The sequence below is a fragment of the Boleophthalmus pectinirostris genome, unplaced genomic scaffold (assembly GCF_026225935.1).
Source record: "Boleophthalmus pectinirostris isolate CB_2022bp ecotype Guang Dong unplaced genomic scaffold, ASM2622593v1 HiC_scaffold_3, whole genome shotgun sequence".
Taxonomy (NCBI): Eukaryota; Metazoa; Chordata; class Actinopteri; order Gobiiformes; family Gobiidae; genus Boleophthalmus; species Boleophthalmus pectinirostris.
This window is the reverse complement of record NW_026571299.1, coordinates 30,980,301-31,005,427: the sequence shown is the minus strand read 5'-3', so window position 1 is coordinate 31,005,427 and position 25,127 is coordinate 30,980,301. Positions and strand designations below refer to the sequence as shown.

Genomic DNA, 25,127 nt, shown 5'->3' with positions numbered 1-25,127 from the left:
ATTTCAGTCGGTTTTATCAAAGCTAAAATGTTTTAACTTCTGCTCAGGGGCTACAGTAGTTAAGTTGAAATGAAGCTGGTGGGAGAATTAGATTTTATTGAAAAAAATTTGACCAGCTTGACCAGAGCAGAACAATGCAGTGTTGCCAATTATTATCACATGTTAACTCCTTCCTGCCTGGATTGATTTGCATAATTTGGAAAAAGTAAGTAATCTCCTTAACTTAAAGGTGCGTTGTGTAACTTTTCTGGTGGAGGGCCCGTCTGATGCTTTTCTCCATGGAAATGTTATTGCTTTGTCTGGAATGTTTCACAGTATAGTATTTCTATCCTCATGGAGACCAAGGTACAGGTCAGATCTGTGGAGAGGTGACCCCACTGAGTCAGAATGTCTGTATTTCTAGGTAAGCTATAAAATTATTTGTAATTGAATAAAAGTAAGGTAGAGCTGTTTAATGTCATATTATGGAACATTCCAAGTAGAGCAATGACATATCCATAGAAACAAGGTGACAGACCGAACATGAGAAAGGTTACACATAGCACCTTTTATTTTTGAGCAGCTGATAAAACCACACAAGCACGAGTACTGATACTGGTTTTGTTTTGATACTAGTTATAGCGTCATTAAGTTTTTTTTTGTGTAGTTTGAGAAGGTTTTTCTTATCACATTGTCTGAACATTGTATAACATGTGCCTTGCCTGCAGCGTATAATCAAGTAACGATAGGTATGATTTGCTCTTACACCTGCAGAACCACTCTAACATTAAACTACACATTAACACAACTATGGGTTATAATAGCTCTTTCATTTCTATTGGCTGGTTAGTAGCACTGTATCCAGGCAGACTTACTGGGACCTTCCACTTTGAGCCTGACCAGGTTAAACTGGCTCCACACGGCTCTCCCTCTTATAGACCACACTACAGAAAGATTTTTCACATCTCCGGCATTCCCTCATTCCCACTTCCAGAAATTCCTGAGATTCTGGAGCTCCTATTGCCCAGGAATGAGTGCAGGTCTGGGGGCAGCAGAGTCAGACTTCTCCCCCCCTCCTCTCCCCTCCACTCCAGGCTTGTCTTAGTCAGTCATGGGACCTCTGCCATTGCTATTTATTGCTGAGACATTAAAAGAGCTATTGGGTGGTTCTCCTCTGCAGTTGTGCACAAGATATTGAAACATAAGTAACATTCACTCTTTCTTAGTGACGTGAGTGAAAGTACATGGGGGTAGTGGATTAAAAAGTGCGCATTCATTGCCAAAGGTTTATGTAATTCAGTGTGTGCACAAAGCAGTGGTTGTTTGGAAAATACTAAGCAGTTTTCAGATAAGAGTTAAATCTAGGATGAGAGGGTGTTTGGAAAAGCAAGCTCAAAATCTCTTATGTAAAAAGTCAACACTGTAGTCAAACTTTGAGCAAGGTGGTTTCCGGGATTGCCTCATGGGAAATTTTTCCAACAAAATTGCTTAACGCTGTTAGTTTATAGTATTACAGAACTCTAAAATTTGCTATTAGGATCTCAATTCACGCAGGGTTGGCAAATGTCGACCTCAAGACAAAACAAGTTTGAGCCAATCACGTTCCAGCATACTTGTGTTATTAAAAGGGTATCCATTGGCTGTTGGCCTGCAAGGCTTGTCAACATTGAATTGCTGGTGATAAAATAGTAGTGTAAATAAACATTGCTAAAGCCTTTTGTATGGTTGCATTAAAGATTATTGTTGAAGGCAGATGACATGTATTTGGGTGGATCTAAGTACCATAAACCATAGTACTCCGGTTACAATTTTGTATACTAATATTATTATCGTTAAAGGACACATTTTACGCCATTTTTTGGGATGTAACAGTAGCTGAAATATTGTGATATGGTATCGTCAAAGTTCTCACAATAATGTCATGGACCATCACAGTATATCGAATTACAAGTCTCTTTGCTTATATTAAGAGTTTTGGTGCAGTAATAGCTCCATTTCAGTGTAGACTACATGATGAAATAACAGTTCTAAGCACTTTTAAGTCTTTAAGTCTTGTTAAGGCATTTTAAGAGGAAAAAGTAGCATATTCAGTTTTGTTAGACTCCACAAAATATCACAATAAATATCATACAGTGAGATGTATATCATGAAAATATCATATCGAGAGATTTGGATATTGTTACGTCCCTAATCGTGAGCCTCCCCACCAGATCATGAGCTTTCCCACGATATCATAATAAATATTGTACCTGTGAGGTTCATACCGTGACAATATCGTATCGTGAGACTTGGATATTGTTGCACCCCTACCATTTTCTAATTTATATTTTAATGTTTCCTCATTACAAACATACCTGGAGTTGTGTTTTGTTTCATTCACACGTTTAAAACACAAACCCTACAGAGTTCTTCTCTCAAACAGAAAACACATTCCACCTTGTGATGTCATGCAGTGTGCTCCACAGTGTTTTTAAACTACTTTCATCGTCACTAGAATCATTTGGATAATTTCAGTTTTGGATAAATAAACCAAGATTACTCAAATATGTGTACATGAAACAAAACACAACTCCAGGTATGTTTTCGACATGGTTTAAAGCTCACAAGGCTCAATTTTGCGTAATATATGACCTTTACTTTCTTACCGTATATTGTGACCTATATAATTAACATCTACTTTACTGCACCGCAGCAAATATGAAACAAAACAGGAAACAAGGTTAAAATGGTCTGCTCTTATTTAAGCTTCTCATTTGCTTCAGGGGCCATCCCAATCAAGTCTTATTTTGAGTTTCGAATGCGCGTTTGTGTTGTACGACTTGTTAAAACCTGCATCTGTCGACACAGCGTGATTGCACTAAAGTGGGGAGTGAAAGGTTGTTGTTGCAGAAAAAGTCTCTAAAAATAGTCCACACTGTAGGACATAGCAATTTGCCTTTGTTTAACATTGTCAGTTTTAGCAGCAGTGATTAACCCTGATTTGAAAATTATAGGTGTTTTTCGGGGGAAAGACTGTATTGAAAGTAAAACGTTTGTCCCACTCACACACATTGGATTTTGTAGAGATTGTTATCGGACACCCTCCTCATGGTTCAATCTGTCCCAAGAGCTGTTTTTTTTTTTTTTTTTTGTGGTGACTATGGCTGCTTTTGTCTGGCTTTTCCTCTACTAAAATCTCTCCCCCCTTTTCAATGTCAAATAGTTTCTATCTTATCTTAACACTCGTTTTAAAATCTGTCTTTTTAGCACTTTGCTTTGTAGTATTATTTGTCGACAAGATTATGTTTATGTATTGGTTAAAGTACCATCAAAATACCCTATGACTGATTTAGAAAGAGAATAACTGAAAGATCCCTGGTTAGAGTCGATAATTGACTTGGTGGAGGTCTGCTACTCTAACTACTCAATTTGGTTTTCAGAAATGTCACTTGAATTTCATTACATTTGTTTTTCTATTGACTATAATGTCTTGTAGTAACCATAGTAACACTTTCAAGCTAATTTATTTCTTAGTCATTTATATTTCCAGTATGTGTTGTTGAGTCTAACAACTGACACCTCATAGTTGCGGGTGTGTTTTAACAGTTCAATAACTTTCCATAAACCACTACTGAGGGCGGCGCAATTATGATCAAACTGAAATCACAATTTGAATGGATGTAATTAATGAATCATGCAGGGCAAAAGCAGGGATATCCTCTGTAAACAAGAAAGTACCTAGTCTTTTTATTTATAAATCTGTAGTTTCTCGATAATTATTCAAATGTTACTGAGTCTTAGGTACACTATGTAACATTTCTATCATCTAGCATCGATCGCTTCTTTGTTTGGGATGTTCCACAGTATGGTATTAAGCTGGCATGACCACATGGCCTAGTTACGGGTCAAATCTGTGGAGAGTCGACCCCGCTAGCAGTCACAAGCCATGTTTTTAAGGTAATTTTGAGCGATGAGTACACCTGTAATGGAATAAATGAGAGCGAAATCTAATGCCATACTGTGGAACACCAGGCAAAGCAAATAACATCTCCATGGAGACAAACAGGTGGTAGAACTCTTAGAAAGGTTACAGAGTGCACCTATTAAAACATAAATTACAATTATAATGTTTGTCAAGTCATTATTGGACATTTTCCTAAATCCTTCAGCTTTACAAATTAAAACTTCAGTAGCACTATTTCCACTTTGTAGTCTCCAGAAAAGTCCCTGTCTCTCATCCACTCGTGTGTTTTGCATTGATGTGTTTTTGTGGTGTGCGTGGGTCCGTGTGGTAAGAGTGGGCGGAGCTTTGAACAAAAGAGGCCTTATCCTGTCCTCGGGAGCCTGCGGGCTGGGAGGCGCTGTGGTCTGCCTCTGCCCGGCCCACCGCCACCGCCACAGTAAAGAAGAAAGACTCCCACTCAGCTGTTTGAGTACATCTCCTCTGAAGAACGCATGCACAGGGTCTCTCTGGGCTCCCTGCAGGGGTTATGTGGGGATATGGAGTGTGTGGTTTGAAGTGAGCCGTTTGTAGAGTTAATTACATTCAACATTCAGTGGCAAAGTTGAAATTCCACAGTACGGCAGAAAACTCATCTATCTTATATTTATTCACTTAGATGTGTATTGCTAAAATATGCATCTTAGTGAGAAGGATCGCCTCTTGACAGATCTGACCTGTTACTTGGCGTGTTGAGATTACCTGCTTGACTCCGAAATAGATACGTTTAATGCCATACTGTGGAAAATTGCAGAAACATAAGCAAAAACTACCCTTAGATGCAGTATAGGTGTCCCAGCCGAGTGTCCAGGTGAGGTCAGAGGAGGCAGACTCGGTACCACAGAGTTCAGGCTCAGTTTACTCTGGCTCTGCTGCAGTCAGAAAATTACATGTGCAAATAGTCAACATCCAGGGAGCAGTTATTTTCCATTTTGTTTATATCAAGATGATTAGTAGCAGTTTTCCCTTGAACATTTTTATTCAGAGTTCTGCAGCGTATTTAAAAGTCTTATATTACACATAAAGGACTTCTGTGAGCTTTAAGCCATGTAATAATGTTGTGAACTCTTCGAATACATACCTGGACTTCTTTTTTGTTTAATTCACACATGTTTATTATTATTATTATAAATTTGTCTATATCTCCAAAGCTCAAATGATGTCATGAATTAATTTTCAACCTCACAGCTACATTTGAGTAGCCAGGGTGGCACCACTTAGTGCCTCCGCTCAATTTCATTTCTCTCCAGCGACTACGTCAGGAATCAAAATAGACTAGACGGTTCACAAAAGCCCCAGAAGTGCGAGTTCAGGCACCAGCCAATCAGTGAAGAGTCATATATTCTGTGTTGTCAATGATTTCCGAGATCGAGGATTTAAAGCCGGAATAAAGAGAATGTTTTGGTGAATTCTATCAAGGGGAAAGACGTTATTGCCCTTCTTTCTACGGGATTTGGGAAAAGCTTAATATACCAGTTAGCCCCGTTAGTAGAGCATTGCATACATGACTACCAAATAGCAGTGATTGGTTAAGTGAAAAACATACCCACCTACTATCAAGCGAACGAATTCTAACGCTGCGAGGTCAGACAGTTTCTACGAAGTGAAACCGGCTGATGAATCAGGCTAACATTTGACCTTTAATTCAGTAGAGATCAACAAGGCTGAAATTCTCCAAATGATTCTAGTGAAGATGTATGGAGTTTAAAAACACAGTGGAGCACGTTCTGTACATGACATCACAAGGTGGAACTTGTATTTTCTATTTGAGAGTAGAACACAGCCTGAATTTCTGCATTAAACATTTGTGAATTAGACAAAACGCGAGTTATATTTCTGATAAGGAAACAACATTATATCAGAAAACAGTGAAATATAAGCCCTTTAAACATGATGAAAGTCCCGGGTTTGATTCCCAGTTATAATCTTTCTTTATACCCTGTTTTTTTCTACCACAAATATTTATTACACAAATGTATTCATGGGTTTATATTCAAGATTTTGAGAACTTTTTCCCATTCAAAAGATGTAAAATTTAGTTTGAATTGGATGACCATGTAACTCAAATGTGAACAACACTTGTAGAGTTGATTGTCAGCTACTATGGACTCCCCAGCAGTCAATTAGCCCATCTGCGCAATACATTCAAACCAATTACTGCAGTTTTAATTGACTATAACCTTACCCCTCATATAATACTGTGTACACTGTAAAACTGTACTGCAGCTGCCGTGGACTGGGAACTCCATCAGTGTGTTGTTCTCATGGACCTTTCTCCAGAGACCAAATGTGGAAGAAAATAAGACTTGAGTGTGGCCAGCGCTGGTGAAGTCATTGTTCCCCTCTTGTTTTACATGGGACTATTTCTGCAGAGAAGGGAAGTATGGAGAGAGAGTGAGAGAGTGAAAGAGAGGGAGAGAGAAAGAGGGAGGAGGAGGAGGCGCTGTGGGTAGATTTGCTGTGTGCGTCCAGTGTGTGCTGTTTGCTTTGGTGGTTTCCATATCCAATCTGTTCCAGCTTTGATAACAAAAAGATTGTCTTCATCTTTACCTCTCTCTCTCTCTTCCCTCTTTTTCTCTCTGTCTTTCTCTTTCATTCTTTCTGTCATTCTCTTTTACCCTCTCTGTTAGTCACTCTCTCCTCATCCTCCCTCTTCTTCTTTATTTTCCTCCTCACACATCTTACTCTCTCTCCCCTCTCTCTTTCTCTCCCTCTCTCTTTCTCCGTAATCACTTATCTGGCAAAATGTTTCTAGAGGAAGTGGTATAACATATTACTTCCAGCTGAAACCATTATTTGACTTATTCTATTACAAAGTACCTACTTATTATGGAAGCAATGACTGAACATTACATTGACTATAAAAACAAAATGGAACCGAACAAATTGCTAGCTTCAAGTTCAGTTTTAGACAGATTTACACTGATGTTTATTTGTATTAAAAAGCTGAGAAGACCAACACCCAATCACAGTTCTTGTACACTGGAATATAGAGGAGACTATACTGACCCAGCTCTTATAAATTCCATTGGCTTTGTGTTATTACAGATTTCAGACATCCCAGTTCTACCCACTTGTTTATTTTATCCAGGTTTGGGCTTGCACAATGAATATATTGTCCTGCTGCCTTGTAGGGGTGAATCGGTCAAAATTCTTAAATTAACTTTCCAATTTTTGTTAACAATTTGTGCACAGATTTTGACATGTTAGCAAAATAGTGAAAGCTCAAAGTTGGATTTTCCTAAAACTTTTCCCATTCCTACCTAAGTTAATGAATTTGACTTTTATCAGTCAATCAGTCAACATAATAATATTACAGTATATATTAGGGGTGTAACAAAAACACAAAAATCATGGTTCGGTACGAATACAAATGGGAAAATAAAATAAATGCGAAGTGCTGCTTGGTAATACTAATAAGTTAAATAAAATACTCTCGAATAAGCAACAAATGTATGAAATTTTTTATTTAAAAAAAAAAAAAAATTCTTGTAAACAGTAAACAAAACTTTTTAAAAAGTAAAGTGCAGCACTAACAGTTCTAGCATTGTTGTCAAGGCGGCCGCCATAACTATAAAGCACTGTGGGACACACTGCCACCCCAATCACAGACGAATCACAGTTTCCTCATGGATATTAAAGAGCTGAGCTTTCTGTGTAGCTGCACATGTAGTGGCGGGATGTAAACACACACAAATTGTGCAAACTCACTCATGCACAGCCCTGCACCGAACTGAACGTCCCGTACCAAAACTGTTCAGCACAAATACAAGTACCGTCACACTCCTACTATATTTGCATTTGGGGTCAAATTTTCTCATATATTTTTTTAAGAACAAGATCTTAAAAACACTGTATCTGATTTTACGGTCTTAAAACATAAAAAATACATTCAACTAGTTATGAATTTGAAACAGTTTAATTAGACGCAGACAGTCATCAGTTTGACCCTAAGAGCTGCTTTTACATCATATCTGTACTGCAAAACACATTTTACTTTATTACATGAAGGAAAAAGCTAGTACAGTCCCTTTAACATAAACAATACTGAACATTTAATGAAGGATTTCCATATTCCAGTTTCCGCTCCCGAAATCTGGCATACATTGAGTTTCGAGTTGTTTTCATTCTGTTTATACTTAGCCCGAGTTGGCCGTCTGTGTGGTAACTCTGTGTGCGTATATACGTTTGTGTGTGTGTGTGTGTCTATATCCATTCTGTGGCTGGGGCAGGCCTCTTGGATCAGGGGCCCTGTTGTAAGCTGCGGTTCGGCCTTCATCCTCCTCCTCCTCTTCCTCCTCTCCGTGATTCTTTCCAGATGTTTCCTGTGTGTATATCTCCACAGCTTTTTTCACTCTTCACTTCTGTATTTATTTCTTCAAGGAGTAGGATGTGAACGACTGCTCTGCCAAGATTTGATAGGCTAAAGCTCAAATGGGCCGTAGCGTAATAGTGAGAAAAGCGCCGCGTTATCTATAGTTACGATTGTTCGCAGCTTAAGCAAATCAAAACTGAAATAACGCGCAACTTTAATGCCATCTTTATCATTTTAGTTTCGCTATTGTCTGCTGAGAACGGCTGCTCTGGTTTCAATCTTAAACACAATAGTGGGAAAACATCTAGACCTTTTTATAGTTTGAATCGTCCTTAATTTAAATCATAACCAACACGTGATAACTGTCAAAATGTTGTTTTAATACAATGACATACAGCAGCGTTTTTTCATTTTATTACAATAGTGAAAGAAGAGATTGGGCGTAATCGCTGTTTACGGCCAGAGTTAACTGAATTTATTCTTAGTAAATCACGCACTAGAACTATATATATTATTGTAGTATTGTTTAAACCTTACACATGTTGTATAGTACCTTCGTATTTTTAGTTTCGCTATTGTTCACGTTGTATTGCAGTGTGGGTGGCTGGTATCAGACTGTGTGTGTGAAGTTAAAATGTAGCTCTTAATTACAGATGAGAGGAGAGGGGTATTGTTGCGGATTAAACAAACATATTATTTATCTATTGAAGGTTGTGTTTTATGTGACGTTAATGAAGGGATGGTTTTATAGAAGACCACAACACAAGATTATACCACGCCGTCCGTAAGCGTGAGATGAAAGGGATTCTACCAGTGGGAATTTTCAGTCTTGTACTTTTATAGCTATAAGTAATATTGTTTTGTGTTCTTTTTTAAATCAAATATTAAACAGGATCACATTTTTATGTCACGATAACAGGCTATATCAGCGTTTAAGCAATCCATAAAAAATAAAATAAAATCATTGTGCTGATCATTTTGACCTATCCTTTATTGTTGCTGTTGCTGCAATTTTCAGACAGGTTTTGCGATTAAATTTGTGATATATGTTTTAACAAGAAGGTGTCCAGGAGCATTAACATCAGAGAGAAGATATGAATTGATAAACTACTACAGAAGTCCCATGCTTTTCAGAAATTTTTTGTAGACGTCTACACCACAGACACAACAAGATTCAAATTGCAGTCTCGGTTTGATTGCGATATATTGTGCAGCCCGAATTGATTACAACATAGACCGTAGCTAACCCGCTAGGCTCCGCTTTCCAAATAGGAAGTGAGCATGGGGGCGCTTCCAGCTCCATCGACTCTGGCTCCAGTTGACTTTACATTGAAAAATTGTCACTCGTCTCTTTGGAACTGCTGCAGTGAGCCTCATCATTTTGATCTTAAAGAGCCATTAAACACCCTGATGAAGCTTTACTTCGCCCTAAGCAAAATCTGAAAAATCCTCCAGAGTGGGTGGTGCCCGGCAGGTTGGGGGGGGAGCGGGGATGGGCGGCGGGCTCTGGAATGGTGATTGACAGCCGACTGACAGCCACAACAATCCAATCCACGGCGCCGACTGGTGAACTCCGGACTTTGAAACAGAGCGGACATTTGTCACCGTTTCCCTTTTCTTTAGACCTGGTGAGACATCATGGTGCCCGACGGTGCCAGGTAGGGCTGGTGCTGAGAGGGACTTCTTACGTGCCACCCGTAGAAGAGAGTGGCTGTGCTCATCATGTAAAAACCTGCATCTAATTCACTGGCGGTCGTTAATCCAACCTTAAAATTCAAATGTACTGGCTGTAGTTGAACCTAAACACAGACACAGATTTTTAACAAATATGCACTAAAATGCCAAAATAAGGCCAGGGATAGGTATACATTTCTATTTTAGACCGATTTACACACCTAATCAGTAGAAAAAAGTGATTTTGGTGTTTAGTGGTCCTTTAAAATGTTTGTATCAACCTGCTCTACATGATCCTGCTGTTGTTATTTACTATTTTGTCCCATTCCTAATATGGAACACGGCACAAAAATCTTTAATACTTCTATCGATTACAACAGAGAAAGCTGCATTTTAAATCAGTGCGACACCGGTGTATACCCCCCCCTCCTGCCCCAGCTGCAGCTCCGACCATAATTGAGAGGTGAGTGCGGTGGACAAAAGCAGCGGGTGCGTTCTGAATGGCCGGCCCTGGCATGAAACTCACTCACTCGCTCACTGTGGGTTTTGGTGGGGCAGTCAAGTGTGTGTGGTGGCGGCGATGGGGTGGGAGTGCGGGTTTGTGGGGTGGGGGCAGCAGGGGGGCACCCGAAAGCGACACTATTCATTGGTAGAATTAGTCGATGCCATTTGGAGCAGCTCCTCTCTGCCTCTGCCCCTCGCTCTTGTCGAGGATGTGGGCATGCATGCGCTCTGGCAATGAGTCCAGTTTGGAGTCATTTGAACAGGTCCCAGATGCAGCTGCGGAGAGGAGATCGAAAAGAGGCGGATCTGAGTAATAATGGAGAAGAAGAGAGTGTTTTAAGTATAGCATTAGCCGAAATAAAATGACATATATATCCTCGACAGTTGCTACCAATTGTTATCAAAATGACTGAATATGTAGCAAAAAAAAAAAAATCTCAAAAAATTCTCTCACATATGGACTTGGAACCCTCTTACCTCAATATAGTCACAATACAAAATGTAAACACTTTGATACACAGGAAAATTCCTAGTCACAGTGTTACCAATTTTATACAATACAAAGTTAATTGCCGATTGTTATTATCATATTATTATTATAGATATGATAGAACTACATATTTTTTCATAATTTTCCGATATTGATTCAAGTTTGATCAAGTTTCTGTGGGTGTCGATTTTTCTTACATTCTGTATTCTGTATTTTTGTGACAGAAAAGGTAGATAAAGTGGCGGGCTATTGTTAGCTGACCACTCGACTTTTCCAAATGTTCTTCCAACTTGTCGCGAGTCCAGCCCACAGGAAGTTTGTGCTGACGGTCAGAAAACGGACAAAAGATCCACCGGGGGGTCCACACTAAAGGAAACCTCTTAGTCTTTCCTAAACTAGCCCCCTTCCTCTCCCCCTGTCTCACTTTCTGCCCCTCTCCCTCCTTTTTCTCCCCCTTTCTTTTTGTCTTCTCTTACTCCCTCCATCTCTTTCACCTCTCTCTCCTCTTCCTCTCCTCTTCCCCTGTCTTTTCTCTCCCCCCTTCTCCTTTTCTAGCCCCCTCTCTCTTCTCTCCCTCCTCTCATAACCTGACCATTCTGCTTTTCCAGATGCTTCCGTCAGCAGTCCTGTTGCTTGGGCACATGGCTGTACAACTGTTTGTCCGGACGCTTGTTTTGCATCTAAACAGAGCGGAGACTTTCACGTTGACTTTGTTTCTCGTATTGAGACTGGGGCCCCAACAGCACAAAGGCTCTCAGGTTTTGTTTATAGCCTGTTCTGGTCTGTACTCCTCTTTTAGTCATTATTTAAGCTTTAGTGTCAGCGTGAATGGAGCCGCAGAGCCACGTTTTACCAGTGGAGTGTTTAAACAAAAAATACATGGAAATAAAAACACATTAGGATCCTTTGCAAATTTCACAAAAACACGTTTTCATCTTTCGAGCGCATATAATGTGTTTCAATAATAAGTAAAGTTTCAATATAGCTGCTTATGAACTCTTACTATGTAGCTTATTCCTTCAGCTTTTTGCTTTTTGTTGCCATGACAACTATTCTTAACCAATAAAGTCAATAAAAATCTATAGAGCCATTTACAACCTCAAGTAAAATATAAAAAAAATAATAAAATAAAACAACAACAATAATAATAATAATAATAATAATAATAATAAATCCATCAAAAAAAGTTAAAAATTTCCCCCAAATTTGTAAAAAATAAAATAATAACATATATCCACATATGTTTATTGTCTGTTAAGAATAAAATAACATTTATAACACTGGTAAATCAATGTACAAAGAACTGCATGCTGGGAAAAGGGTAAACTGAAAAGAATCCTCATATTTGCTCCTTATATTTACTTATATTTATGTATTATTTATATCAATTCAGTTTTGCACATTTAGAAAAAATGTGCACACACAAATGTGCATATTTCCGAAATGATTAGTCTTGGGTTCAGGGTTACGCAACAGAAGTACGAGAAGATCTCTTTATCCGTGCATGTGGCTGTACAAACACCATGTCTTGTGTGTTGTGCTGCAGTTGGCCGGGCTTGAATCACATTGTGTAGCGGTAGCCTGGAGGAGAGCACTCTTGAGCTTTGAACTGCCCCGCTGTGCAGTGTGAGCGCGCTTGGAGGGCGGCCATGTTGGATAGGTCTGCTCCTTCCTTCCTCTCAGCAGCACAAAAAGCCCTTATCAAGACCCACTGCAATCTGAGCAACAACTGTGTGTCCCTGTGTTGTAACTGCGCTGGCTACAATGGCGCTTTTGTCTATCTGTTCTTGTTCAGACCACATGGGGATATTCATGATGTGGCTGTTTTGTGTTATTTGGACTTGTAATGTGTCTAAGTTTATTTTTCGGAGAATTAAATAAGATCGGATTTATTCAAGAGTAGAAATATTCTGAAGATTGTCTGTGTTCAATAAAATACCAATTTTTTCCTAGTCAAGAAGGAATTTCCCCTGTTACTAACTCAGTATTACCTATTTAAACTTTCCAAAGACTGATGTCATTGCTTTTCATGAAAACCTCTGTACAGTAAAGCATATTGTACTTCATATCAATACACAATTACTAAGGTTAAAGGTACACTGTGTAACTTTTCTAGTGGAGGGTCTGCTACCTGGTTGTTTCCATGGAGATAGCATTGCTTTTCCTGAATTGTTTCAAAATATTGGTTTAATTAGATGTTTTTATGCCTCAGCTCTCCACAGATCTGACCTGTAACTTAACCTGTTGACGCCACCTGCTTGTATTTGAAGAAATAGATAAGTTTGATGCCATACTGTTGAACATTCCAGACAAAGCAATAACATCTCCATGGAGACGAGCTATAGTTGTGCACTGTCCACTTGAAAAGTTACTCTGTGCGCCTTTAAGGTAAACTTCCTCTTTGCATTTGACCAGTTCTGTTGTTCTGTAGCTCTCACACTTTTCACTCCAAGTACCATCAAAGAAAAGATTTGCCTTTCCCAGTATCACCAGATTTAAATGAAGTATACAGTATAAGAGGACTATTCTAGGTCTAATCTCAGGCTAAACCAGGTCTAAAAGTGGACTACATGATTTCCACTGTTGTTCTGAACAAGGAAAAAGGACAAAATATTGGACCGTGTTAGGAATATAACAATAACCAAAATATCGTGATATCGTATCATCAAAGGTCTCACAATAATATCGTGGACCATCACAATATATCAAATTACAAGTCTTTTTGCTTAAATTAAGAGTTATGGTGCAGCAAATAACAAAGCAAAGACAGAGGGAACTACATAGACCATAATCCTTGGCTCCATTTCAGTGCAGACTACATGAAGAAATAACAGTTCTAAACTCTTTTAAGTCTTAGTTCTTTAAGTTTCGTCAAGGAATTTTAAGAGGAAAAAATAGCATATTAACAGTTTTAGCTGTTTAGCCTCCACAAAATATCACAATAAATATCGTACCGTGAGATGTATATCGTGAAACTATCGTACCGAGAGATTTGGATATTGTTACATCCCTAATCGTGAGCCTTCCCACCATATTGTGAGCTTTCCCACCATATCGCAATAAATATCGTACCGTGAGGTTCACAGTGACGATATCGTATCGTGAGACTTGGAGATCGTTACGCCTCTAGACCATGTACCACCAGTAGTACATGTACCATCGTTTGAGAAACACTGATTTGGGCTTTTAAACCAGAGTCTTGGTCACTAGAAGATTAGAAATTTGTGCAACTAATTTAGACCATTTTGCTCTGTCCCCCACCTGGACAACTGATGAATTACAATTTTCTTTTCCCCTTCTGTTTTTCCAGGAAGCCTAACGGAGATTACCGCAGCTCTAAGGACAGCCGCAGCCGGAGCCCTCCTGAGCGTCTGGTGATGCCCCCCGCCCTGTCAGTGCACTCCAACCACCTGTACGCCCCCCACCCTCACCCCCACCACCTGCCCCTGTCGGCCCCCCTGTCGGCCCTGAGTCTGGAGCAGCCCCTGGCCCTCACCAAGAACAACCACGAGAACAGCCGCGCCAGCAACGTGGTTCCACACACCGTCGTCGAACGCCAACAAGTAAGGTCCTAGGTTATAGATTCCATAGGTTAAGAGTAGCAAGACTCACAAATACTACTGTTTAGGGTTTAAATATTTGTAGCATGAAACTAAAATATAAAAGTCCACTGTCAGGAAGAAAAGTTAACCCATTTTTAGAATTTTGATGTATGAAGAATATCTGCAGAAATCTACAACAAGTATTAGGTCATTATTAAAAAACTTTCATGTGTGTTTCAGAATCGTCCGTCAGTGATAACATGTGCCCCAGCGAACAACCGAAACTGTAACCTGTCCCACTGTCCCGTCTCCCACAACGGCTGCTCCAACCTCAGCAACAACTTCAGGAGAATCAACAGTAAGTTTGTCAGCATCACTACAACACGATGTGGAAAAGGCCATGACCTGCCTTGACCTATAAACAAGCTTATACCTTTTTTCTCATATTGTCATAAACATAAAAGTTGCTAGGTATGTGCACAAATGTGTTAAATAAAATGAGCGATTATTAGTATTTGTTATAAATATTTTTTTAAACCAATTCAGATTTCTTGGCATAAATATTTGGGAAACCTTGACATCCCGGTCTTTTATAAGCGTGAAATAATGTCTGTTGTTAACTCAATATGGAAATGCTTAGTTGGTTTAAATGTAAAATATAGCAAAAAGAACCTTGTCACTAACATTGATATTCAGAGAGCAATTGTAGATTTCCTTGTGGATATGTCTTATGTAAATACCATATAACTGATAAAACTGGCTTCTGCTCCCGCATGAGAGAGTGATATCACCACACTGTAAATCCCCAAACAACCATTTATAGTTACATTTTTATTCTTCCATCTTGTCACTGTCAGTGAGTGTGAGTGTGAGCTCATACTCTGACTGTGGCTGAGTTTATGAAGGCTGTAAAACTCAGAGGAGCTCATTGAGGTCAACAGTGAAACATAAAACTGCAGTGAGGATGTGCAGATGCAGAGTACAGGCCGGTTTTCCCACACACAGAAGGTCCACTCTCCACAGACAGACAGAGGGAGGAGAGGCAGTTCTTATCACCTCAAAGGCATGAGCTCTGCAATCAGAAGTATTGTCATCTCTATTATTTACTTGAGTTGAATCTCGGGTTTGAACTCCTGGAAAGTTTATGCAATTGACAGCTGTCTCTGATGAGTCAACTGTCAGTGCAATTTTATAAATGTTTTATTGTTATGACCTGAGAGATGCAAACTAAATTGGCCTTTGGTAGATCAAGCTGTTGATTCATGGAAAGAAAACCAAGGCAATGTCTATGTATTTTATATTTTTGAGGTGGCAGAATCAACCCCCAACTAAGCCATTGCATTGTATTTAAAGGTCAAATTGTTAAAGTTTGAACTAAACAGCACTGGTTTACAAGAAAACTGTGACATTTACGGTAACATTTCTAGTCTTAATGTTTTTTTCTGTCAGTAATGGCTCTTAAGTAAGGATTGTTGGTAATAAGCCATGAAAACCAGTGTATGATTTTGCTGACTTAAATGAGAATTTTTAATTTTTTTTCTCTTCTTACTAAAAATGCATTTATGTTTGTAGTTGTTTGGTCCTGGTTTGGGGCTAGTTTGAGTCCTACTGTAGTTTTGGTTTGCTCCTATCTTGAGTTGGTCCTTGATCTAGTCCAAGTTTAGTTCCGGCTAAAGGTTGTATGGAGGATTTTATTTAGTTTCAAATTGTCAATGAAAGTTCAAAATAGAATTATAGAGATGCAGCAGCCTTGTCTTGCCGGCGCGCTGGGATTACGTGGTTTACGTTCACCTCTCACGCACTAACGCCGTTTACTCAACCAACACAGCAGTTCTTAGCATCTTTTTGGAACTGTAGCTTCCTCTCAGTTTGCACAAAGTTTTTTGTAATGGCAGATAGTCTGTTTTTGACATTGCTGAAAGAAGAAGAGAAGGGGAAAAGGAGCGAAGGACATTGAAAAAGGACAAACAGTCGCTGCATTTCTCTTTCCATGGAAAATCTTCTATACAACCTTTAAGTCTGTTTTAATGTGGTGATTGTGACAGTGTGAACATGCTTTTATCTACCTGACCACTATAAACAGTGAATATTAACCTTTACTTTTCTTATTGTTTGCAGCGAACACCGTGTGCGACCCTGTCATTGAGGAGCATTTCCGCCGCAGTCTCGGCAAGAACTACAAAGAACCAGAACCCACCACGGCAACCAACACGGTCTCCATCACCGGCTCCGTGGACGACCACTTCGCCAAAGCACTCGGAGACACCTGGCTCCAGATCAAGAACAAGAGCAGCCCCTCCTCCTCCGGAAGCAGCCCTAACTCCTCCCCCGACACCCACTCAGCCAATCACAACCACTCTCCCTCGGTCGTTTCATGAAGTGGGCGGGTTCTTCGGTTCAGCTCAACCAATCAGCATCAAAGCTCCTCCACTGGTCCGCTAACTGCCGCAAAACCCTTCAAAACAGCATCAAGCCAGCAATAACTGAACTGAACGACAGAGGACTCTTGTAGTTTGTCGACTGGACTGATGGGGGCGACTGGTTGCTCCTTGGATTTGTTCACCGCATGTTCACGCTTGGAGCTGAGCAAGTCTGTAGTTATGTACATACGAGAGATACAGTGGTGTTTTAATTATTAATTTCTTTACTTTATTTTATTGGTTTTTATTTTAACGGTAGTTTTGTGTTCTGCCTCTGTGTCACGAGATGCCTGAAGTTTGAAAAAAGACATATTACGGAACCATATCGCACCATTCGCCATCAGCAAAGACAAGAAATCCAAATATTATTTTCTGGCATTTCCTCCTAAATGAAACCACAATACGACCATTGCATTAACAACTTGCGTATTTTTAGCAACTGAATTTGAGGTGTGTTTTACCACTATTATGATTGATACAGTTGTAGTCTGGTACTGCAACGCCCTACACAAACGCAACAACTTTCTGGATATTTAAGAATTCGCTGCCATGTTGGACATTTTGTTAGACATGGTATTATGATATTGTGCTTCTGCTCCATATCAAGTGATGTTGTTAAATTTGAAACTTAGATTTTGACAATATTCCCTCCAATTTTCATGTACGGACAGATACTAAAAATGTTAAAAATACAGCAGATACCAGAAAATTCCATCTCTTCAAAATGACTAAAATGAGATTCTTACACTAGGCTCATCCAATATCAGGCAACTCCAATCACCTTGCGGTTTCTCAATTGAGGCATATCTCATTTATACTTTTCTGTTTTGTTTTTTGTTTTGTTTTTCATGCGTTTGTCTCACTGTCCTACAACGTTTGAAGGGTTCCTGATGCTTACACCTGCATGGTTTTATTTTTAGTTGAAATAGCTGGTATCTATTAGTGTTTTGACGCATTTCAAGATAATTATTATTCGCTTTTTCATTCGGACGTTAGTTACTCATGTTGTTTCAGTAACAAGACACTATTCATTCACTGCTGGGTCAGTCGTACTCATATTATTATTATGTTAATATTACATTTGTATGTTGTTTTCATTAATATCAATAGGCTAACTGACTTCTCTAGTAGACAGCCTCTGGACAGGCTCTCATCAATGTTGCTAATCTCAAATCTATCACTGAACGGAGTTTGAGCTGCAGTCAATCTTAAAAGATGTTGATCCATCGTTGGTACAAACCGCTAACCCCTTTAGCATCTGAAGTTACAGAATACATTGCATTGTAACACTGAGGAGCAGGATCATGCAGTGTTTAGAATTGCAAAGCACTTGTCTAATGAATTGGATTCTTAGATGTTCAGTTGTTTGTGCCTAGACTTGGTTAGACTATTACTTCTTCAACCCCAAATCTTCAGAGCCTGTGCCCAAGTGAAAGATGTTCCTCCAAAAGGGAAGCATACGGGCTTCTTCAGTGCACACACAGTTGAAATGGTTGGACGATGTGCACACACAGTGTAATGCTTTGGACGAGTGTAGTTGTGTACTATGGGCTTCACTGCAGCTGTGGATTAGGAGGTGCATTTGTCAGATCCATTTCTGTTGAGTGAGTTTGGTGTTGGTGCGTCCACACATTCCACCCCTCACCTCTCTGAGTCAAACAGGAGCCCTGCTAAAGATGACTAAAACTCAGAGACTTTCGACCTGTGTTTATGGAGGTGGGACTGAGCTGGAGGAGCTGAGCTTCTTCAGTGTTTGTTAGTGCTAAAGTTGGTGGAGGATGGCTCTCCTGGTGGATTTGGCCCTGGTTGGGACTGTACTGGTGTTGTGCATAAACACAGGGAAAGCTGTTGGTGTCCAGAGGATATTGTGTTTCTATTCTTATTCTTTGATCATTTCACTACCGCCTGTAGGTAGTCGACTCTTTGCTTCGGCACACTCCCTACCCTCAGTAGGAGAATCACTTAATTAAGACTTTTTATAATAGCTAACTATAAGACCATCATTACGCTGTGCGTAACGAATGTACAGAGAAAGAATCGTAGGTATTTTTTGAGGAACAATTAATTTGTTAATGATATGTAGCTATTTAATTGTTGTTTTCCTGTCCTATATTGTAATCATTGCATTTCTCTTGTGAAAAAGTTGATCTTTTTTGTTTCTAGATTTGTGTTGTTAGAGTAAGGTTCAAGTGCAGGAACACAGTAAATGTATGAAACCACGTTCAGTCTGTGCTGTGGCCGACAATCGCTACTTCCATAAAACTCCACTTTCCTTTATCCGTCTGTGTGGATCATCATCTGTAGTGACCGGAGTCGGAGCAATAAACTGTGTTTGAGTTTCTGATGAAACACTGTGATTTGAAGAGGACTTTTATCAGAACATTCAACAGGTCGGACTCTTCTTCAGAAAACCTCTGAGCGATGGAACAGTCAAACAAATGTTGTGCATGGGGCTGTAATGATCAAATCTGATTTTGTACTTTGTTATTGGGGGATTTTTATAGATACGAGAAGATTGTCTCAGTCTTCTGAAGTGGAAGTAGCCTGTACTGTGGTAGTAATACTCTGAACTGTTAACACTTGTACCAGTTTGTGGCTGTGTCTCCTGAGAAAAGGTTTTGGCAGGCCACCCTTTTGTACGTAAAGTAGCCTTGATGAACAATAAAGTGCTTTTAAACCACATCCTAATCTCACTGTCTCTTCTATAACACACGGGGGGAACACTGATTATCTGACAAACCAAAGAGATAAATACTTTTATTTGGACTGGCTCATTATAAACATACACTGTTTAATGTAACAGACTTTTAATGCAAAGTCAAGACACACATTGAGAAACACACAGGCTGCAGTTCAAATGCACATTACAGACAGTACAGTGACAGGTGATGTTAGCTGCTCAGAAAGTCGACACGTAAACATGCTTTGAGACCCAGATGGAAAAGACAAGTTTGTGAAATCAAATCAAAAACACATTAAAACAAGAGAGTTCAATACTGATTTCCTGAACTGTACAATTTGAGATGATGTAATGGACATATCTGCATGATATTACCTGAAACATGATTGAGTATTATTACACTGTTTTATCATATTTATTTTGTTTATTAGGTACAAGTGTGGAGTAATACACAGTAGAATGGTGGCCCTGGTGAGTCAGTGTAATAAGTAATAAGTGGAAAATGTTTTTTTTTTTTTTTACAGTAAAAGCAAAACCAAAAATACTTTCAACTCCTTTTTAGGTATTAATATGAGAAAAAAAAATATGTATATATATTTGTAGAAAGTAAAAAATATGGAACAACAAAATCCAACAATAATTTCCTTGTTTTTTGTCCTCAATACTATGTTTTGTGATTTATCCAGAGCCTTCATACAGCGGGGTCTTAAATCTGTAAACATTACGCTGGTCTCACATTCTTTATCAATAAAACACACCTTGATACATCATGAATTTGGTCCAGTCCAACTCTTTGGCCAATTTGAAGCAGGATTCTCACAGTCGATGTCTAGTCCTTGATTTTTTGTCATCCAAAACTCACAAAGAAAATTAAAAAGGCAGACGCAGTAGTAGAAAAGTCCTCCTCTCATGACGGTCTAGTTTGATCTTAAATGCTTTCATCGTCGCTCATGTCCCAAATCTGAAATGAAAAAACAAAACACAAATATATTATTATTACAGATCGAACATCGTAGACTCCATTGCGACATACTAACATTTGACTCTTTACAGAAATGTCCTTTATGCATTCATGTAATCCAACGCAGCAGCACAAGAAACAGCTCCCTCAGTCTCCTCTTCACCTCTATCAGTTAGGGAGATGCTTTTCCATAAAAGAATGATTACATGTATGACCCGGAGTCTACATTTTTTGCGCAATTACAAGAGCTGTTAGCGGAGATAGGGGGTAGGTGACAACAGATATTTTCTTTAGTGCATGAATTTCTATTTATTTAGTTTTATTTATTTAAAAGGGACAATGCATATTCATGAACATATACTTGTAAATACGACAGAATTAGCCCGAAGGTACTTTTCATCTGTAGTCCCTGGCAGGTCAGAGAGATAGAAACATAAGACATAAGGCATAAGAACATAAAACGTGTCACAACAGACAAACACACAAGCATGACATACAACACTGACATTTACATAGGAGCATAACATTAGTGATCACAGATCTGGTTTCTCTTAAGTCATCGTTTCAGATTAGTTTTAAATGAACTGAATGTGGTGGAGTCTCTTATAGCAGCTGGGATGTTGTTCCAGATTTCTGTGCCCTTGACTGATAACACCAATCAATCAAAATACAACCTTTGATTCGGCTAATGATGAGGGAAGCTCATCACAAACATTGAGTTGAAAGCTCATGAAAGTAAATTATAAATAACGCCTCTTATCGTACTACTCCCTATTTCATACATAAGTATGAATACACATACATGCAAGGGCTACTAGGTTATTTTAGTAGCTGATTCTTTCTGTTGTACACTTTTTAAGTAACCAAAGGCTTTTAAATAGAGAATATTTATGCATGAAATGTGTAACTGATGAAAATGTGAAATTATTTATTCTTTTTGACATTTGGATTTAATAACGCAATGTCTTTGTTATAGTCAAGATAACGATTACAGTTCTCAAAATGCAGCTACGATTACTTGATTAATCACTGCGGCCTTAGGTGACACTGTTGCTAGGAGACAGAGAGCTCTTCTTTGACAGTGGTGTGTGAGTAAACAATAGTTGTCTCCTCTCGGCTGCAGATTCCACACATGTTTAAAGGCAAAGACGCACTTCACAATGCTCCGACAGAGGCTGTATCTGCTCCTCTCTCACACTCAGGTCTGACACATCTACGCTGCATTTCTCCAACAGTCCGTGGTTAAAAAGAAAGCTTTTAAGTGTCAAAAGGGAGAGTGTGAAAGCAACACGGCTGTGATCATTTTAGCAACAAAGCTTGTTCAGTGGATAACAAATTATTATTTTAGTTGTCTAAAGAGTGATTCATTAGTTGACGGGTCAAAAGATTAAAGTACATTGTGAAATACTACTAAGTTCTCACAATAATATCGTGGACCATCACAATATTACAAGTCTCTTTGCTTAAATTAAGAGTTTAAAGCTAAAAAAAAAGACAGAGGGAACTACATAGACCATGATCCTTTGCACCATTTCAGTGCAGACTACAAGAAGAAATAACAGTTCTAAGCACTTTTAAGTCTTAGTTCTTTGGATTAAGTCTTGTCAAGGCATTTTAAAAGGAAAAAGTAGCATTTTAACAGTTTTGTTAACCTTCACAAAATATCGCACTAAATATTGTAGCATGAGATGTATATCGTGAAAATATCATACTGAGAGATTTGGATATTGTTACATCCCTAATCGTGAGCCTCCCACCATATCGTGAGCTTTCCTACGATATCGCAATAAATATCGTATCATGAGTTTCATACTGTGACGATATCGTATCATGAGACTTGGATATTGTTACACCTCTAGGATTTATTATTATTTATTATTATTTAAACTATCAAACTTTCCACTTTTCTGGTGGAGAGTCCATGACCTGCTTGTCCCCATGAAAATATTCCACTGTGCTGCATTAAATCTATATATTTTAAATTTACAGGCCAGATTTTCAGAAAGGCGACCGTGCTCACAGAAAGAAAGCATGTTTTTTTCAGGATTTGTTTTCTAACACAACAAGTCTACCATTCTGAAGAAAAAAATATGAAAATATGAGATGAAGACCGAATTGTGAAAAATATTCTGAGAAACACCAGAAGACACAGCTGTAAAACGTTTGACTTGTGAGAAAACAATCTGAGAAGAGTTCTCATGAAACCAATTTTGAGAAGGTCAAAGTTCAATACCAAAACAAAAAAAAACAAAGTATTCAGAATGAAATTTTGTGAAATTGTGAATTCTCAGTAAAGTTGTTTTTAGAGGGGGTGGATTGCCATTCCCAGTAATTTGACAATTTCTTAGAAGACCATTTGCAAATTCTTTAAGTATATCTATCTGTGCTCGTTTGTTGTGATGTTAAAATGAGCAGATATTAAATGATACTGTGAAATGTGTTAAAGAACAGTCACATGTATTTAAAACAAGAACAACAACAGCTCCATTTAAAGAGGTTCAAGTGTCTCATTAAAACAGCTCCTTGATAACCGATCAGTCATCATGTTGTCCGGGGCTTAATTGGAGTCGGTGTTGTACCATTAAACAGGATATTGCTTTTCAGTTTTGTAAAAGGTTTTGTCTTGGTTTATTCCCAAACACTCTTCCAATTATAAAAGCACGTCCAATGTTCTTAGAACAAATTGCATAAGAATTAAGGCACCATTTGGAACACAACAATCTGATGTTTTCAACAGCAAAGTGGTACTGGAAGTAATTAGTTTGGACCTTTAAGAAATAAGTTTGAGCCAAGAAGAAAAGAAAATAAAGCCACAAACAGAATTAATGTCCCTTACAAAGTTGGTAATTTTCTGAGTACATTAAAAGATGAATTAAAGAAACAGTATGTAACATTTCTGCCATCTGCTTGACTCATGGTGATGTTAATACTTTGATTGGAGTGTTCCAGGCATTAAACTTTCAATTTGTTTTTTTTTTTTAAATTACTAAAAACATATTGAAAACAATGCATTCTTACTGTGTGTGGGCTTGCCTTTCCACAGATCTAACTACCAGTCAAATATATGGACACACCAAAGTTAAATAACTACAAAATATTTTTGGACAAATCAAATAGTGGCTACTAGGATTTGAGTTTAAAATATGTAAAAATACATACTTCCATATATTTTACGTCATATATTTGATGTCTTCTGTGTGTATATAAAATGTAGAAAAAAATAAAATAAAATAAATGGTGTGTCCAAAATTTTGAGTGAATTTTAACATCACCTTCCTATCTCCATAGAAAGGTGTAATGCCATACTGTGGAACATTACAAACAAAGCAATAACATGTCCATGGAGACGAGCAGGGGTCACACATTTCAGCAGAAATGTTACACAACATCTTTAACATTTGCTGTTCACAAATATTGTGAATATTGTTCACAAAGTTATTTCAAGTCTCTGGACCACAGTGTGTGCTATTATGAATCCTGCCCATTGCTTTTATTCATGAAACTGTTGAAGTGATGCTAATTAGCCCCCAGACTTGATTTATTCCACTGTGTTCTTTGCGCAATCTACTTATGTGTGGCCGTAACTGGGCTAAACAGTTGAGAAATCCCATGTATTCAGCGTGGACTTGCCTAGTGAAGTTGTTGGCTTGGAGTTTTTTTGTTACATAAGCCACACCCCCTCCGGCCCCCCTCGCACTGCCTCTGTACTTGCTCATTAGCACAAAGGCGATGTGAAAGCGCGCTGGCGAAGCTCTGGGGCAGCGGGCACGGGGCCAGAGAGGGGCTCCGTGTGGTCTGCGGTGTTTTTGATGATGGGCCTCAGCAGCAGCAGAGGAGCACAAACCAGCAGTGTCCAGCCCTCAGGAGTCTGTCCCCGATTCAGACGCACACTCACCCGGACTACAGCTCAACCAGGGGACATGCCGGGGTTACAGCAAAGCTCAAGGGCCATAGGCAAACAAGGATTTCTTATGTTATATTTTGTTCACTATAAACCCCAATATTGATCTAAATGACCTGCTAATAGAAAAAGGTCTATTATGAACTCGATTTTTACATTTATTTAAAGAATCACATGTAAGTTTAAAATGATGGCCAGAGATAGGGGGTACGTAAAAACTGAAATTTCCTGAGCACTGATGCCAGGATACTCAAACATGAATGAATCAATCGCAATAGTTTCCTACAGTCGCACATTAGTCAGGGCCAGAGTATCCTTGGGCAAGACACTTCACCCCCACAGCCTCCAGCCTCTGTGGCACTGCCAGTGTATGAGTGTGTTAGTGTGATTAGAGTGTTTGGAGAGGCCATTGGTCCAGTATAGCTGCCACATCTCTGTCAGTTTGCCCCGGGGTAGAGGGGTGATGGACACAGCTACCAACACCAGAGCGTGAGGAAAACGTGAATGAACACAGGGTCAATGTGACATGTCTGTTTGAAAACGGTGAGGTTTCAAGTGAAGTTTACTATGTATTTTGTATTTTTGTCAGATTGTTATGTGAAGAACAATGCATTTCTTATCAAGTTTAAGTACTTCACTGTCCCTGTAGGGAAATCTGCACTCTGTATCTGCATTTGACCCA

The 25,127-nt window shown here is 38.9% G+C and overlaps 2 protein-coding genes across 3 annotated transcripts in view; one reads left to right on the top strand and one right to left on the bottom strand.

Annotated features, from left to right (window-relative positions):
• vgll4b (vestigial-like family member 4b) overlaps positions 1 to 19,585 on the top strand; it is a 46,716-nt gene extending 27,131 nt beyond the window's left edge. For both annotated transcript variants that reach the window (XM_055160093.1, XM_055160092.1), the window contains 3 exons: positions 14,252 to 14,504; positions 14,724 to 14,841; positions 16,602 to 19,585. In XM_055160093.1, coding sequence (XP_055016068.1) covers positions 14,252 to 14,504; positions 14,724 to 14,841; positions 16,602 to 16,861 — 631 coding nt within the window. In that variant the 3' untranslated portion in view covers positions 16,862 to 19,585. The remainder of the gene's footprint in view (positions 1 to 14,251; positions 14,505 to 14,723; positions 14,842 to 16,601) is intronic.
• A 60-nt stretch (positions 19,586 to 19,645) lies between these two features.
• The window catches only part of atg7 (ATG7 autophagy related 7 homolog (S. cerevisiae)), a 108,550-nt gene continuing 103,068 nt past the window's right edge, over positions 19,646 to 25,127 (bottom strand). The window contains exon 19 of the mRNA XM_020933909.2: positions 19,646 to 20,544. Within this exon, the coding sequence (XP_020789568.2) occupies positions 20,512 to 20,544 (33 nt within the window). The 3' untranslated portion in view covers positions 19,646 to 20,511. The remainder of the gene's footprint in view (positions 20,545 to 25,127) is intronic.